At 31.5% G+C, this 17,733-nt stretch overlaps 1 protein-coding gene and 1 long non-coding RNA gene across 4 annotated transcripts in view; both read right to left on the minus strand.

The window, feature by feature from the left end:
* Positions 1 to 8,775, minus strand: part of LOC117219475 (Na[+]-dependent inorganic phosphate cotransporter) — a 10,704-nt gene extending 1,929 nt beyond the window's left edge. The window contains exons 1-7 of one of the 3 annotated variants that reach the window (XM_076519338.1): positions 8,640 to 8,773; positions 8,502 to 8,561; positions 5,935 to 6,164; positions 3,640 to 3,876; positions 3,317 to 3,401; positions 780 to 885; positions 434 to 695 (exon numbers count right to left, since the gene is read on the minus strand). In XM_076519338.1, the coding sequence (XP_076375453.1) occupies positions 434 to 695; positions 780 to 885; positions 3,317 to 3,401; positions 3,640 to 3,876; positions 5,935 to 6,164; positions 8,502 to 8,511 (930 nt within the window). In that variant the 5' untranslated portion in view covers positions 8,512 to 8,561; positions 8,640 to 8,773. Of the gene's footprint in view, positions 1 to 433; positions 696 to 779; positions 886 to 3,316; positions 3,402 to 3,639; positions 3,877 to 5,934; positions 6,165 to 8,501 lie in introns of all 3 variants that reach the window. The other 2 variants (XM_076519340.1, XM_076519337.1) reach the window with 2 other exon arrangements.
* Positions 8,776 to 10,128: 1,353 nt separating this feature from the next.
* Positions 10,129 to 13,404, minus strand: LOC117219472 (uncharacterized). Its single transcript, XR_004490029.2, has 3 exons — positions 13,316 to 13,404; positions 13,023 to 13,105; positions 10,129 to 12,904 (listed from the first exon to the last, which is right to left on the minus strand). It is a non-coding gene; the product is annotated as an uncharacterized LOC117219472 (long non-coding RNA).
* Positions 13,405 to 17,733: the final 4,329 nt, after the last annotated feature.

A 17,733-nucleotide genomic window follows, 5' to 3' on the forward strand; every position in this document is an offset into this window, starting at 1 on the left:
AAAAAAACACTGACCAATGAGAGACGAGATCAGCTGACGCGAGGCGGCCGAGCCAATAAGCGGAACTGGGCTTCGTCCGCTCGTTGGTTCAGCCGCCTCGCGTCAGCTGATCTCGTCTCTCATTGGTCAGTGTTTTTTTGTTAATAGCTCGTAAACAAAGGAGCGGATTGCATTTTTGCTAAGGAAAAAGTTACTTTGAATAACCTCAGGAATCACCCCTTTCTGGGTGTTAATGTAATTATGGAACACACAGTGTAGAACCGATAAAATAACAGTTATAACGTTTTTTCAGTTCTCATAACTGTATTAATTTAGAACTCATATACATGTAACCGTTTGAAACAGTTACTTTCGGAACCGTTTCAACCTCTGGTTTCAAAGACTTGCAATATTTTTCGGTCATTCTGTATAATCCACAGGTCAATGATATTACCGCATTAATGTTCCATCCGTGAATAAAGTTAAAGTAAGTTGGAGCTTGTGTCATGAGTGTAAACAAACCCCAACCACTACCCCAGTGGGCAGCAATGGTGACCCAAACTGGTCGCGATGTCAAGATTGACATCCATGGTATCGCAGTTTGCTTGTCTTCTATAGTGGTGCCCAGATTATCCAAGATATGTTTCTTCTCTTCTTCTGATATTCGAGGATGTTGCTGAGGAGAATCGTATGCGAAGAATATCCAGAAACAATACCTTTGCAAGAAGTATCGAATACTTTAGTATTTAAATTAACGTTGTCGATGAACCATGAAACATGAATTTTGGACTGTTTATTACCAAATCACGCCAAGTAGAGACGTTACATAAAAGGCTGCACCCCAACCAAAACTGTTGCTAACGGCAGCGCACAATGGATAAGTTATGGCAGCGCCTATGGAACTGCCTAGAAAACCATGTACTTATGCAGACGCTTATGAAATCTTGTATAAAGATATATTTTTAAAATACATCAATATTTATTATTATATATAACAATTATAATCATTATACATATGATTTCGACCGAAGAAACAAAGGTGATTTTCGTAATGATGATTTTCGGATTTTATGCATTTGTGGCAAACGTCCGTAAATCAGATACAAGATATTGTGGACATTTGTGGGGTTAACACAAATGCTGTTGCACTATTTTCAACTCATTAAAATTGTTTACTAAAATTTAATAATTATTATACTAATAATTATTATTAATTAAATTCACAATATTTATATCGCAATTGTAGTGATTAGGATTCCAATATTTCATGTTACATGATCTAATACTATGAAATAAATTTTTAAATGAGTCTTCAGAGTCATTTTTGGAAAGAAATTTTTACAACCTTGTATTTTTCTGGAATCACATCATACGTAAATCACTTATAATTTGTGTTTTATTTGAACAATCTCATTGTTTATGTAAGTGTAAACAATCTTATCAGTGATATAATACAATTATTCGTAAAAATTATTAATCCCTTGTAAGTTGCTTTTTATAATTCCACTCAATCAAGATAAGTTTGATCTAACAACAAGATCTTATTTGAATTGCATTAAATTCTCCTCAATTTTTCTTTAGCTCATAAACAAAAATGGACAATTTGGGAAGAGGAGATCCAATTATTCGAGCCACGCAGCTCATTTTTATAGTTGCCCATTGTCAACAATAATAAAAACGAGGTGCGAATAATCGTATCGAATAATCGTATTTCCTCTTACCAAATTTGTCCATTTTTGTTTATAAGCTGAAGGAAAATTAGGGAGAATTTACTGTATCATATTAAGAACTTTCATGAAATGTAACTAAATATGTTCCAAACTCCATTCGTCAAACTTCGAGAACTGTTTACGCTTTTCCAACACAGATCACGGATCAAAAAATATATCTTCAATATTCTTACTAGTAGTACTTGCTACCAAAATTTCATCTATCTACTATCGCGGCGCTATGCTTTCCTGTTAGAAAACTATGTTAACATTCGGTGCAAAAGCAAACAATCCGACAGTCAAACAGCAGCGAAGTTGGAATGGTATAAAGATACGAGTTATCGGTACAATAAATAGCAGGGCTCGGTGAGACGACTGCATTGTGGCAGGCGATGAAGAATGAATGCATGTTACTAAAATATATGTACGTAGATTAGATCAATCAAGTATTAACCCATTTAACTCTTTCATTGACTTTTAATAATTGTATCAATTTGATAACAAGAAAGAAATAGAACGAAGATAATAAGTTATAAGTTCAACATTAATCAGCATTAATCAGCATTAATCAGCTTTAATAACTACCATAATAAATACCATATATTAAGTGAAACATTATTTTTTATAAATTAAAACGATTATTTAAAAGTTTTCATTTATTTATCGAATTTATTAGCATTTTAGAATTTAATGGAAGCCCACAATGTTACCGACGAATTAGCATGCGAATTAGAATTTCCTGAAAAGTATATTTTTATTTTGATATATTGCTTTATAGCGGACTTGGCTAGAAGGACCAATAATTAATTTTAATAAATAAACCGCGGATTTTATGAATTTTTGACAGAAAGGCCTAGATCAAATACAAATCCACATTCGTAATTTATTAAAATTATTAAAGAAAGAAAGATATTTCCATCAGAGTTAGGTTTCTTACAATTTTTATATTGCATAAAAATCCGCAAGCTATTAATAAGATTAATAGATCCATCCTTAAAACTCTACAAAATATGCTGCAAATAGTGGCAAATTATAAAATATTTGTTTACAACATACAAGGTATAAGTCAAGATAATAATTTCGACTAATTCATAATTACACACTGGATTCAGAAGTTGCAATCTCTAAATAGAAAAGTTCAACGATCAATAAAATAAGCTTCTCATTAATTTTATAAATGACAATTATATATATAGGATAATAGTGTGAATAAAAATATTTAAATAGCTTAAGAATTAAAGTATAATATTGAACGTATTAAGATAATTCAAAATTTTTTAATGTTTACAAATATATTATAAATTAATTTTATACTGAAAATATAATATTTTCTTAAAATGTATAAAATTTAAGAAATATTAATGAATAATCATTTACTTTTGGAGATAGAAATTTTATTTTTATATTTCTCTAATTGGAATATTTATCACTAAAATCATTAACAATAATTTACCTCCTTTTTGTTTCAATTAATTTAGAATGCAAATATTTGAATTAAGTTTTAAAATGCAATTTTAATATTATCTTTTAATTAATATCTTATTTGTATATATGGCATTTGCATACTATATTTCACACACGTTATATTATATTAATTCTTAATCTGTCGAAGTATTTACGTATCTTACCCAAATAAGAGCTGACGAATCTGCTTCTCTCATTCTGAGGGATCCATTTAGCTGTCATATCGTGCATCGAAGGCCATACGACACCCTAAGCAAACAGAAACGTCTATCAGTATTGCCCGAATCATTTCACCCTTGTTCGACTGCCCGATAAATTTCAGTTCTTTATATTTCAGATAAAGCTGCAAGGCGACAGGTCATAAATGAATGTTAATTATGATCGACGTTTGTGGTCACGTTATCTTGGTCGTGACGGTAGCAAGAACAGTTTGTAGGTGATTTCGGTTGCACTAGTGTTTGATCTGTTCATAACTATGTTGACTCACTGCAATCACACCCTGAAGAACTCGTAGAAAAATGAGCGCGTTCAGATGATACTCTGTCATAAACGGAATTAGGAAACCGAGAAGCGCCGTTAGGAAATTTCCTAAGCCATAAACAAGCTTCGTTCCGTAACGTCTCGCCAAAAGCCCACCAGGAAGCTGCGTTAACCAGTGCAGCCAATAATAAGCCCCCAGCGCCAGACCTTGCTCGTAAGCGTCCCAAGAGAAGCGATCGTCATACTGGAAAAATAATATTGAACACAAATATTTTCGATTGGATCGACGACAATCAGTCATGTTCGACAAAAATAATATTTGGTGCGTGGGCTGTTCACGAAATTACCGAATCTTTGTCTGGAACTGAGTTGATACTGCGATAGTATATCTGCGGCTTGACAGATTCAAGCTTGTAAATTATTATACTACACGAGAATAATACAATATTATACTTTGCAATGTCCTACGCATTAGACTTATTGTGCAGCTCTTATTAACTGCAGAACAGTAGCCAATTGTTGCGGTTATAAAAGTATTACTATACGTAACTGTCTGATTTCGAAGCCATAGTGTTTAATTATCCTTTATCTACTACACTACTTTTAAAACTGTTGCAGAAATACGAATTAATTTGGTAACAATTATTGTAACTGTAATTATAGTATTTATATACTAGAAACGTTTTTTAAGAAATGTGTCATTCTGCGCCATCTAAATTGAATTTAACAAATGAATCTGGAATAATTGAACTTTTATCATTCACGTAATAAACAATATCATCTTTAAATAATAATCGATTATGTTACTTCTGCATTCCTTGCACTTCATGTCCGTCATCAATTTCAATAATGTTTCGATAATAGGTAAACAATTTTTAGAAATTTATCTTTCTCCAATATCGATTTTTTAGTAATTTAATTTTTAAGAAACTCAAACTTTCAACAGCAAGAAGCTTTTTCTGATTTAACTATGAAAGCTTAGAATGATTCTTCTATAGAATAATTATGTTAATTACGTTATGTCTTTCTGTAACATTATAAATTGTTTAAAATGTAATTTTGTATTTGTCACTTTTAATGCCTTTAGTTCCTCTTATGTAATATTACTTACGTTCATAAATTAGAAACATCATTTTTTTCTGATTAACAGAATTACGTAGGAGACCATATTAATGTGGTATTTGTATTGTACAAATTTTATACTTATATTTATCATTGTATTTATTGCTTGCATTAATTATGACAGGTGTCCTTAAAATGGCGTCGATTGTATTCAACCATTCCTGATACACTATGATCAGCGTATCAGAGTAAAACATACAACAGATGTAACATAAAAGAAATTAATATAACTGTCCATTTTATATTATTTAAAAGTAAAATGAATATAAAATGTATTTAGTAACACTGAGATCGACAGGGAAAACATTTATATGTGAAAATCGAATTTCTTAATCATGTTTACCGTAGGCAATTAATGATCAATGATTAGATTATTTTATCAGCCTATTATAATCTTCAAATTATTTTCTATTGATAGATAAAAGTTAATTTGTATAGTCATGATTGAACATAATTGTGTCATAATGTTTCAAATATGAAATGATACAGCAACAGTCATTATACTACAGAATTAGAAGCATAAATTCATATGAATTGACTGACGAAAACAAAAGTTATATGAAATCATGCTATTCTAATCAATATTTTTATTCTCTCTCAAAAATAATATTAAATCTAAATATTCAAAAATTAATAATATATTAATTTTAATCATATATTATATTAGCTACAATTTTCATTCTGTCACACTATGTTCAATATCATTTGCTGTAAATTCAGAATACGCTGACATTTAAGTTTCCGATTTTATTTTATTTTATTGCAATAGAATTCCATTTAGGTCTATTTATATCCACATTATAAATATTGTTATCTGGTTATCTAGTTCCAGAAAATTCATTCACATTTTCACACGTTTCATAAAATCTGTAGAAAAACTAATTTGTTTGAATGGAGTGCCTCAAAAACTGCATTGATCAAAGATGATATATGAAATTATAAGTGCTCCTAAGCATAATAATTGTAAGTAACATTTTTGTCAAAATAGTCCGCCATTCGAGTGTTTGAATTGTTTACTGATTAACTAAAATAAACTTTGTATTGTTTACTGATTAACTAAACAATACTAAGGGATTACTGCAAATAAATAAATAGATTATTCTGATTTGTCAAAGTCTTATAGACATTGATTCGAGAGTAAATAAATTCAATTAAAAGATCTTATTTAATTATTACATACCGTGACGTTGGCTGACGTAAGTGTATCGTTGTAAAGAATCGTTTTATTCAAAGTCGGATTTGTGATGTCTAATTCGCACTGGGCAGTTGCGGTATTAGTATGAGGTATCACCATCGTCACTATCGTTAGGTTCAAATTGATCCTCAACATGTAGTTGATAGCAAAGCCGCAGAAGACGAGGTACCATAATACGTCCCGGCATGACAGCATTTCTTTTCTTTTCAGAATCTCTATCGAGCCAGGTTCAAAATAAAATGTCAAATGCGTGCCAATTTCAAATCGTTCATTGATTCGTCTTCACACTTGTGTTTATCATTACGTAATCGTTTACACACCTGATGACGTCATCAAGTGTGGGCGCAGGGTGTGTAAAATAACATTGGTACACTTAGTTATCTTAATAATGTATGGTAAAACAAATGTATTACAACTGAATTTCGATATTGACGATTAAACGCTATTGTTGCCGATCTTTTATGAACACTTGTTTCTACCAAATTAGTTTTATAATTGGACTGCGAATTTTATGTATTTATGGCAAAATTTGATTAATAAGAAAAATGTGCAAGGAAAAGATCAGAAGAATTTAAGAATCTTTTCACACTATTTTTAACCTACTGAAACTATTAAAAGAAAAAATACATCTTCATTTAATTTCTGCTCTGTAAAATTGATGCAGACAATTTCTATTTTGTTGAAAAGTCTGCGATCTGTTTGAATCATTATAGGAGAAGATGGAAAGTAAATTGAGGAAGTGATTTAACTTCGAAAATAATTTAAAATTAAAATTTGAAAACGGTGTCTTTTGATCACTTTAAATATTTAAAAAAGTGTTCTTTGCCCCCATTAATAGAAATAGTGTTCAATTAAAATTAAAAAAAAGAGTCTTTATTGCCTCCTTTTGGTAAAAATAATGTTAATCGCGAATGTCAAGGATCATTTTTTTAATCACAATAAACAATTCTAAATAAAAATCCTACTACGTTTAATATATCTCGAAATTTGTATATCTTCAATTACTATAAATCAAATAAGTATCAGTGTAAATAACGAAGTATTTCTGAATAATTAATGTGGCAGAACTATTTTATGTTTTCAATGAAACATAAAATCTACTTTTCCTGACAGTACCAAACTATTAGAATTTGTTGGACAGCAAAATATTAAATGTCAGAAAATCATACATTTAAAAAGATTTATGCTTTTTACTAATAATTACAACAAGACTGCTGAATTTATGCATTTGTATGAAAAAATGGATAAGTAAAACATCAAAGATTAAACACGTTGGAATAATTTAAGAGTACTGTTGTACTATCATCAGCTTAATAAAATGATTAAGGAGAAAATAACTTCCTATTTAACTCTTATTTCTAGCAATTGAGGCAGAAATGTTTCATCTTGCACATAAAGGTCGCAGTCTAGTCATAACAAACGTTAACATAAGAAACAAGATAAAGAGAAGGTAATACAAAATATTACAATAAATATTATTTGCTCCGTTGATGTGAATTATATAAATAACACATTAAGTTTTTCAATTTTCAATTGATTTTTAATCTTTTTAAGGTATTTTGAACAATACTTTAATATACCAGAGTTATCAATTTATCGGTTCGAAAATATTATCGATTCAAATAAATTGGACTTATTGATAACTCTACTTTTTCATGAAACTAATTTCACTAAATTGCATTATTTCTCATGTTATTATAAAATGAAGTTAAAGATAAAAATTGCTATTCTATATCTAAATTGCATGCTATTAAACTGTATCGATAGAAATGCACAGAAGTGCACACTATTATATCATATTGTCATAAACATTCTTTAAATCTTCTACTTAAATACCTTGTGTAAAGAAGTATTCGAATAAATCTAATATATAAAATAAAAACGATGTAAACAAATTAAACTAAGAACATTAATTTGAATTGAAACGATACTTTATCAATGACGTCATAAACACATATAGGTTTCTAAAAATTTATCTAACAAATAGCCTGACCACTTCGAGTAATGAAATTTAAATTTAAATCGAATCATTGAAATGTAACATTAAATCCATACTTCATAACCAATCACCAGAATAATAAACAAGCGTAATTGACTGAAAAGTAATATAACAAGTGTTACTTCTGTGAAAGTGCAGGAAAACTTCATGTATCGTGAAGGAAGTTATTCAGCAGCCAAAGATTTCTCCGTACCAGTGTTAAAGTTTACTATGAGAAACTCAAACTTTCATATAATATCAAAAGAAATCTTCGACTTGAAGTATTCACCTTTCGGAACTCGATATTTACATAACACGAGCAAAAATACATCATGTGTTGAAACTATACGATACATTTATATTTTCTATGCACGATAACGTTTCGCCAGTGTTTATAAATCCCTTTCGATATAGTATCTACAAACATGATATTATCAAAGCATTTAAATCTTCCAGTTCATACGAAATTAACGCGTGATCTAATTAAAGATCAGATTATTTGATACAACGAGTAATATAAATTTTCCATATAAAATTTCTTAATAGTCATGAAAATGTTTTCTTTTCTACTTACTCTTGCTCATTTTGATCGATTCTCACTTGTTCCACGTAAAGAGCGTTCCACGAATGTCAGCTAGATAAGAAAAATTGAGAAATGATGTAAAAACGACCAATTTCAAATCCTTTATATTTGAATAATTCGATGGTGCACCATGTCTAGAGAAACGTTGACGTGTTTCGATATCAACATACTTCACGGCAACATTTTTCATTGACAGATTTCGTTCGTCTGAGGTAATCAGTTAATGTCGCGGAGAACACTGCATGCTAGTTCTTCAATTACAACCGTGTAAACCCTGAGGAGACTTTCCACGAGCCTCCACCCAAACAGAAATAGTCCTGATAACAATGATTACGCGGTTACCACGCTCCCCAGGAAATACAATTCTTTCTTCGATACAAACGACTCATGTCACGCTATCTGTCACCCGCCACTCAATAATTTCTTAGTAATAAATAAATTAATTGATTCTTTTCTTTCGTTCGCGAATCCAGAGATTGGAATATTCTACGAACTGACGGATACATTCGTAGTCCAAAAGTCCAGCTGACCCAAATTTAGAATAAAATTAATTTAATGTAGAAATTAGTTATCTAATCTTGAATACAATAAGAATTTGACATCACAATTTTAGAATTTAATTTTAATATTGCTAGAAACTGCTACAACATTAATTGTTCTAATTTAATTCATTTTCTGTTCGTGTTAATGGTTGATGTTTTCGAGGGATCTTGCAATTGCGTTTACAATTATTACAATCGTGATGGTGAATTGGTTGAAGATTTGGAACGATGTTGCAAAACTTAATTAGATGTTGCATTGAAATATTATTAACATGGCGATGGTTTATATTACTATTCTAAATTGTAATTAATGAATTAATTATGTCTTTTATCAGTACAATCGTATCGAATGTCGCAGTAACACAAATCATTCATCGCAGATAAGAAATCTCTCTTGGCCAACATTTTGCAAAAGCCAATAAAGATATAAATCTCTTTCCGAAAAATAAACAAGTACGTACACTAGAGAATATGAAATCAAATTTCTAAAATTAGATGATAATTATTTCGTATAATAAAATGTATCATAATTTTTTTATCGTTTTTCAAAAATGTCAACTGGAAATAGCATCCATCATAAATAATAGTAGCAAGTAAAATATACAAAAACATTTGAATCGAAAATTAATTGTACGTTGAAAATTACTGCTATAATTTTAATGCGAACCGAATGGTGGCACCACACACGAGATGTTTAAAACGACTTTATCCGCAGAGATATCTGTTAGGTTTACATAGACGCGTTCAATTTAAAATATATTAATTAATTGTTGAATATTAAATATTGATCTATCAAAAACATATACGTCCATCAGTTAGTATGAGATTTTGTAATGTTGAGCAAGTCTAGAATACCATGATTTTACTTCTTTAAATTATTATATTTTTATTGTTTAATCTGTATAAAAGTCATCAGCATTGAAATAATATGCTTTAGCAAATTACGTGCTTAGAAATTCTACAAGCAGAAATAAATCAGTCTAAAATGTATTTTTCTACAAAATTAAGTCTGCCTGTACTCAGGCATCATCTTGCATTCATAAACGTATGCACATATATGTTTAGATATAATTGAATAATTTTAAGCTCCAGAGATTTTATTTTGGTTTGATATTCTTAACATTTATAGCTTATAGATTTATACTAGTCTAAAGCTCTTTATTCATCGTTACTAAATAAACAATCAAAATCTTTGAACTCAGATATAACAATACATCTAATGTCTAATGTATTTTCGCAGACGAGGTATAAGAGTAGCCATAAGAGATTTAGGGTACGTACAGACAGTGTAGGCACTGATTTTTTCTGCTCAGGGTCTGAATTACCGACTCTGTAGAAAATGCTGTGGCACAAACTTGGATCCGTGCAGACAGTGCATCTTACAGACTTTTCTGTCTCAGTTTTGGAGGGCTCTAGAGCCCCCCTTACCATTTCGTTCGCACTCAGCGTTACCGATAGTTCGCGAAAAATAGGCACGTTAGCAAGAAGCGAATATCCTGTATATATCATTTCTACTACGAATGCTGAATTTTATTTGGAGGCAATAAATGTATGCAACGCGATATATAAACGTTGGAAATAGTATTTATGAAACATGTACTGCAGAAATACGATATAAAGTGTAGTTATTTTGATGGATAGTTGAACAATTATTTTTACTAATTACATATAGTAATAGTTGCATACATTTTTTCTTGCAAATGGGTATTCACAACGCTAATTTTACTAAGACTGTGTAAGATTCTAAGACTGTGATATTAAGTTATTGCAAAAATAATTTAGGTTTTTTTTTGTAAGCTACCTATCTGGAAAACCGAAATTATATTCGCAACATAACAATAGATACTATCTGGCAAAATTCGAGACTTCTTCCGGCTTGTCGAATTATCAAGGCGAAGTATGTAACTGAAAATACAGAAAAGTTTACACAACCGATATCATATCTATAATTATAACAAAAATATTATCTTATAAATATCGAAATTTCATTTGCGAAGTCAAGATATATAATTTTACATCATTTTTCGCATTTAAACCGTTTACTTCTCAACAGGGATGAAGAAAAATAGATTTTTGAAATAGTAAATAGACAAATAAACTATAAATATTTTTATCTTCTCATGTAATATAGAATTTGGCAAGTAACCTCTTCTTGAAATATTAGTTGCATATGGATATTACGTATTTAAATATATTTGAAATGCTATTTCCATATGTATAACTACTATTTCAAAAAAAGTTTATTTGCCAAATTCTGTATTACATGAGAAGATAAAATTGTTTATATAGTCTATTTACTATTTAAAAGATCTATTTTCCCCCAGCCTGGCTTCACAGCCATTAGCTCGATATAATTGTCGATTTCGAATCTGTCATACAAAGATCGAGGTTTTTCTCGATTTATAACTAATTGGAAATCGAAAATTACATCGATTTCCCGAGTCTCACCACGTGGAGTTTGCTGTGACTGAAGACCCGAAAGGGGGTCAGAACGAAGTGAGAATTCGTTATGGCTCCCTTTCTCACAACGAAAAGTTTTACTTACTAACTAATGCCTTAATAAATAACGCTTTAGTAAATAACGCCTTAATAAATAACGTCTTAATAAATAACGCCTTAATAATTAACGTCATAATAAATAATGCCTTAATAAATATCATCTTAATAAATAACGCTATAATAAGTAATCCTACATGTTTAATTACGCGTCATCCCTGGATGACTCACTCGATGAAAATGTAACAAGACCTTCAGTTAAGTTGGTGACACCCTTCCATCGTCGCCGTTTCCTTTTCGTTTGCTAAACAATCTGAAACAGACTTAACACACTATCGATGGGATGAGTATTAATACCTTTCTAAAAATTTACTTTTACAAATTATGTTATATGTCTGAAAGAAGCTCTTTTGAAATCCTAAAAATCTTCGTTATATATCTTTATTACCATTATACCGTTATAATTCATTTATTTCACAACTCCAACACAACGCGTTGGCAATTTTCGCGACGCTAAGACAACGCGTAGAAGAATTCTCGCAACGCTATATTTTCGAAATAACCTAGTGACAGGGGCCGTCCACAGCCCCTTGGAAACCACCCCGGTTTCCACACGGAATTATTTAAATTAAAATATCATTTACGTACTTTGTTAATCCTCTCTGTACACCTTGCTTAAAAATTTCATATGTTACACACAAGGTGTCATGCACACTAGAAAATTAAAACGGCCGTCACGGTTAAATTATTTACTATTTCGGGTCCGAAAAATTAGTAAATATTCTTCAGACGTTCTAAAGTAAAGGTGAACAGCGTTTTCCGTGATTTGTTCAATACTTTGAACGCGGCTCGAGTCCGTCCCGACCATCTGTCAAAGCCTCGTGCTGCGGGCTCTCGAACTTCGCGCCGTCACCTCTCATTGGTCAGTGTTTTCCGTTAATAACACGTAAACAAAGCCGCAGATTGCATTTTCGCAAAGGAAAAAGTTACTTCAAATGGCCTCAGCTACCCCTCATTTTCGGCTGTTAAAATAATTGTGGAACACCCGGTATATATATATATTGGCACAATAAATGCACCAATATAATTTTTGTAACATCCGTGTTATGATAATCACGTGATGTAAAAGATTAATTTTTCGGTAGCTTCGAAATAAAATTATTGTAACTTGAAACTATCGCAGGAAATCGCGATGTGCAGAAAGACCCTGTCTAACTAGGAAACAGATTACCACTCAAAGGATTGTCGGGCAATCCTTTGATCATTGTACTCGTCAAAATGTTCTACAATTTCTACGTAATAAAAATTTTGAATGTTCACTCACTACTTGATGGGAGAAGAGAGCTGCGTTAGAGTCTTGGAACAGAAAGAAGTGCACAGAGATATTAAAATACGAACATAATATGAATAAATATATTATTCATTTCCGCAAACTATTCCATATAGTTTGTATATTGACGAAGATTATACTTACATCCCTTCCTCCTCTTGACGAAGCCTGACCCGTTGACTCTCGATCTCAGCCATCCTCGCAATCTATCCACATAATTTCTAGATCTGTAACAATAGCAAGAAATTCGATTAAATTTGCGACTGAGTATCCCAATCACCGAATATTCAAATGACCGAATATTCATATAACCGAATATATATATATTCAAATGACCGAATATTCAAATGACCGATTATCCCAAATGACCGAATAGACAAATAACTAAATACCCCAACGACCAAATATACCGACTAAATATTTCGATGACAAAGTACCTCAAGAATAAAATCTTCCGAACACTGAGAGTTCGAAAAGTTAGGGTGAGAGCGACCGAAAATATCGTAGTCCCAACCTTCGTGTCCCGATGCTGTCGAGCAAATGACTTTAGACCCGCAATCCCCTTGCCTTACTCCATCGACAGGAAAACTCATAATTAAAGTCTGCCCTTCATATTATGTTTTCGAAATCCGCGCGACGGATTATCGCCGCGCCGAGTTAATTAGGGTAGCGGGCGACCTCGAGTTGGCGCAAAGAATACAACAATAATAATTTTTCCTTGAGACAAGCGGAATCCGCTACTCGTTTACGACTCATGGAAAAAAAGGCTAGCCATGGCCCGCATTTCTTTCTTCAGATTGAAAGCTGATTTTAATTGCACAAATCGATGGATGCGTTATTATATCGAACTCGTTTCATTAACAAATTTATTATTTCTGGCTTCTTAATATTTATAACAATTCCGTTTATTAGAGATACGACTCTGACGTTTGCTAAAGATAGGACCTTGTCTGTGATATAGTATCACAGAGGGCGCGAGGAACCACTAATTTCAGCGTCGTCGGTATTTCAGTTTGAATAACATGAAATGATGATTTGCCAACTCCAATATTATTTCTACTCTTTTTTACGACTGAGCACTGTTACCGATAACATTTCTATTTCTTCACAAGTATTTGAATCAATTAACAATTCAAATATACGCGTTTTTCGTAGAAATAATTACAGGAGTTGCAGCCATCGTGGGTAAACTTTCGGAAAAGATCTTCCGCCGATCGAAATGGCGTTTGGAGGGGCGGGGAGGATAGGAGGGAGGAGCAAATATCCCAAATATAAAATATTAACTTCGGGCATTTAGTAGTTTTCAAGATATCAATGAAAACACTAAACTATATACTACTACTACAATAAATTCCAATAAATTCCAATAAATACCAACGTGTCCACGGCGGCGCGTATATCAGCAGAGGCCCCCCACTTTTGCGGTCACTATAACGGGTGAACTTCTGAAAAAGGTATCTTCTTTATACAAAACAGAAAGCTTGATTTCAGGTATTTCAGAAACATTTAATATTGTTCAGGGTGAGAATCGTTACAGTGGACCGATCGCTTCGCTCGCTCGAAAAATAAACCAACCCCGACCAAGGGCACTTACCAGCAAATTTGAAAATGTAACGGGAAAACCGTTGAATGTAAGAATCGCCGAAGTTGCTTGCTCGCTTCGCTCGCTCGAAGAATAAATTAACTCAGAGTTAACGCAAACCAAGTGCACTTGCTACCAAATTTGAAAATGTAATATAAAAACTGTTGAATGAGTGAAAGCTGCTCGCTCGCTCGAAGAGAAAACTAACACACTTCTAATCCAAACCAAGTGTTTGCACACCCTTTAGATATTGAAACCGGTGGCGCTCTTACTTTATCAACTGTTGGACTTGAGATGATAGGCGACGCGATGCGGTAGTCGAAACTACTAACGAAAATAACGTGATTAGTAACGTCTCGATAGGCGTCATTCAATGTGTCAGTAACGTCGGTATACCCTACTTTCAATGTATAGCATCAAAAGTTTTTTGTGAATATCTTGAGAATTACACTAAAAGCTAATATTTTACATTTAGGATTCTCTCTCCTCCTCCCATACACCCTCCAAATGATATCTTGATCACCCGCAATCGTTTCCATATACATATCCATTTTTCGATGTTTCTCCAATTCTTTTGGACTTTTAGATAAGGGAGCTACGTAATTTCGTCAACTCTCTCCTTATCTGCAACAGATACTAATAGCTTTGAATAATTTAACTGCTTGAGATAAATTGAGAAGAGGAAAGTGTTGAATACTTAATTATGGGAGGAAATAAATTTTCGATAAGGGATGATAAACTGATTATCATTAGTTTTCGATTATGAGAATATCATGATTTATGTCCACTTACACTTGTACATAAGAAACAAATTATTTTGGAACTTAAATTTACATAAAGATTTGTTGAAAAGATTTTATGATTTTGTTACTCTTTGTAACCAATGCATATTAATAAACATATGTTTACTATAATGTTGAGGTTCTTTGAATGAATAAACAATTTATAGATATGCAGTTAATTGTACTTCGATTCCACTACGAGAATCGATTCTTCAATTTCGTATTCTTCATCTGCTGACTGAAATAGGTAACAATAATATCACCATAAATAACTCTGATTATCGTCTCATTTAGAGCGGAGAGGCGGTAATTCAAAGTTTATTGCTTATTTTCTCACACTTTCTATCATACATTTAGCGATACTGCCAATTGTAGTAGAAAGTGCAGCATTGGGAATTGTGCGTATGTTAATTTTTCATCGCACATCGACTAGGGGAAGATAGCAATAAATACATCCGAACGGAGAATACTAATGGTTCCATAATCCTCTGTCAGGAGACTATCGTTCTTTATCTTTAATAACAAGCTACTCATTATTTGATGAGTTCGTTCTACGTAATTTATTTTACAACTTTCTATCTATTACTCTAGATCTTGTTTAGTTGATAGTTTTGGATATAAACGTCCCATAAAATGTTTAATTATTTCGCGGACTTCCATGGGTCACACATTAATTACAGAATATTATTTTTAATAAAAAAATCGTTTTATTTACCGTAAATTAATGATAAGATAAATACATATTTCCAAGAAAAATGTTTCGTAATGACAGATTACATTACGACAAATTATGATGATTATTTTGTCTTGGAGACTATGTAGAAAGTACACATACATAACATACATATTAACGAATGTGTATCAGAAATATCTTTAAAAAATTGTTCTCTTTATGTCTCAAGTTAATCTAAACAAAATTATGATTTTTAAAAGGACTCATTTTAATTTTATTAATAATAACAAAAATAAATAAAGAGTTTGATAAATGGCTATAGTAATTTGAATACTTCCTTAATTTTAGAAAAATAATAATTAACACGTTAGCTACTAGCATCATACACATATAATATTCACGATCACGTACTTCACATGAGAATGATTAAATTAGTTTTATGAACTTTGGTATGTAAAGTCATAATACATTGCACAATAATGAGGAAGTCCATGACTTCCGCAGTTAATCATACATTTTAACAATGAAGACAGTCAATGCAAAAGTGTTGTTAATGAACGTGTTAAACAATTACAAGTTTCAATAAACATTCATAAACGAGAATAAAAATATAATACTTTTAGCAGATAGAACGTGTCATAAATATCTGATATTAATGTTCATAATTACACTACATTAATGTTTATAATAAGTGAAAAGGTCATACTAATAAAAGCACACATTGATATACAATATAAATATAAAATATTTATATCTTGATGATTTTAATCATCAATTTGTATTTAAAACATTTTTCATTGTTTTGCGTTTCTTCAAGATTCAGATGTAACTTAATCTCTATTATCACAGAAATTTAATTTTCATTGAAATTTATAAATCTCTGCATTTGCAAATTACACTTCTGTTAAAATATACAGTCGTTTTACAAAGTAACATTTTGGAATACAATAATTCTTTGACAGTGTCCACAATTCTTGGAAAGTAATAAAGGTTAGATTAAACTATGGTATAAATATCTAAATAATTAAATATAACTATCTAATATAACTATATCTAAATGTCTAACATTCAGAAAACTACTCGACAGAAATTATTTCTCGCACCAATTCCATTCACTGTTTGAGCCGGTTACGTAATCATTGGTGTTAGTTAATGCGCGGTTCGCAGCAACTTCATGGATCATTAAAAACGAAATACCAAGTTGCAATTGCCCCGTGTTGCAACGAATGAACTGAACATTAAACTTCTTTTGTCCACATTCTAGAAACTGTAGATATACGTTTAGAAAAAGTCCTGCAAATAATAAAAAATATAAATTTAGTCCTTTTTATTGTACATGTATTTCGAGTTTGTTATAACGATAACAGTGACTAACAAGAATTTGATCTGCACGGACCAGTGGTTGGTCCTTGTAACGTAATGTCCAAAAGACAAATCCGAAAGCAGGATCTATCACCGTCAATTTTCGAAAAACATAAATTTTTGTAAAATAGCCCTATTTTTGGTAAAAAGAGGCGTTACGTAAAAACCAAAAACATTAGAAAGTTCGGAATGGTGCTAAAAGATGGAGGAGAGTTTTCCGAACACACCGATATATTCCGTTTTTAATTGATTTTGTTTCAAGTGGCTGTAAATATCTATCAAATTTCAGAAATAGTTGTAGCGCGCATTTTTTACCCGATATTTTCGTAATTTTACGAAAAGTTCTTCGTCTAGCAAGAATTTACTGCACAGCATCGAATTCTAGAAACATTTTTGAAGAGGAAACTGTCTAATAGTCGCATGGAAACAATGTTCGATTCAGACAAATCGAGAAAA

Source organism: Megalopta genalis, chromosome 2 (assembly GCF_051020955.1).
Source record: "Megalopta genalis isolate 19385.01 chromosome 2, iyMegGena1_principal, whole genome shotgun sequence".
In the NCBI taxonomy this organism is placed as follows: Eukaryota; Metazoa; Arthropoda; class Insecta; order Hymenoptera; family Halictidae; genus Megalopta; species Megalopta genalis.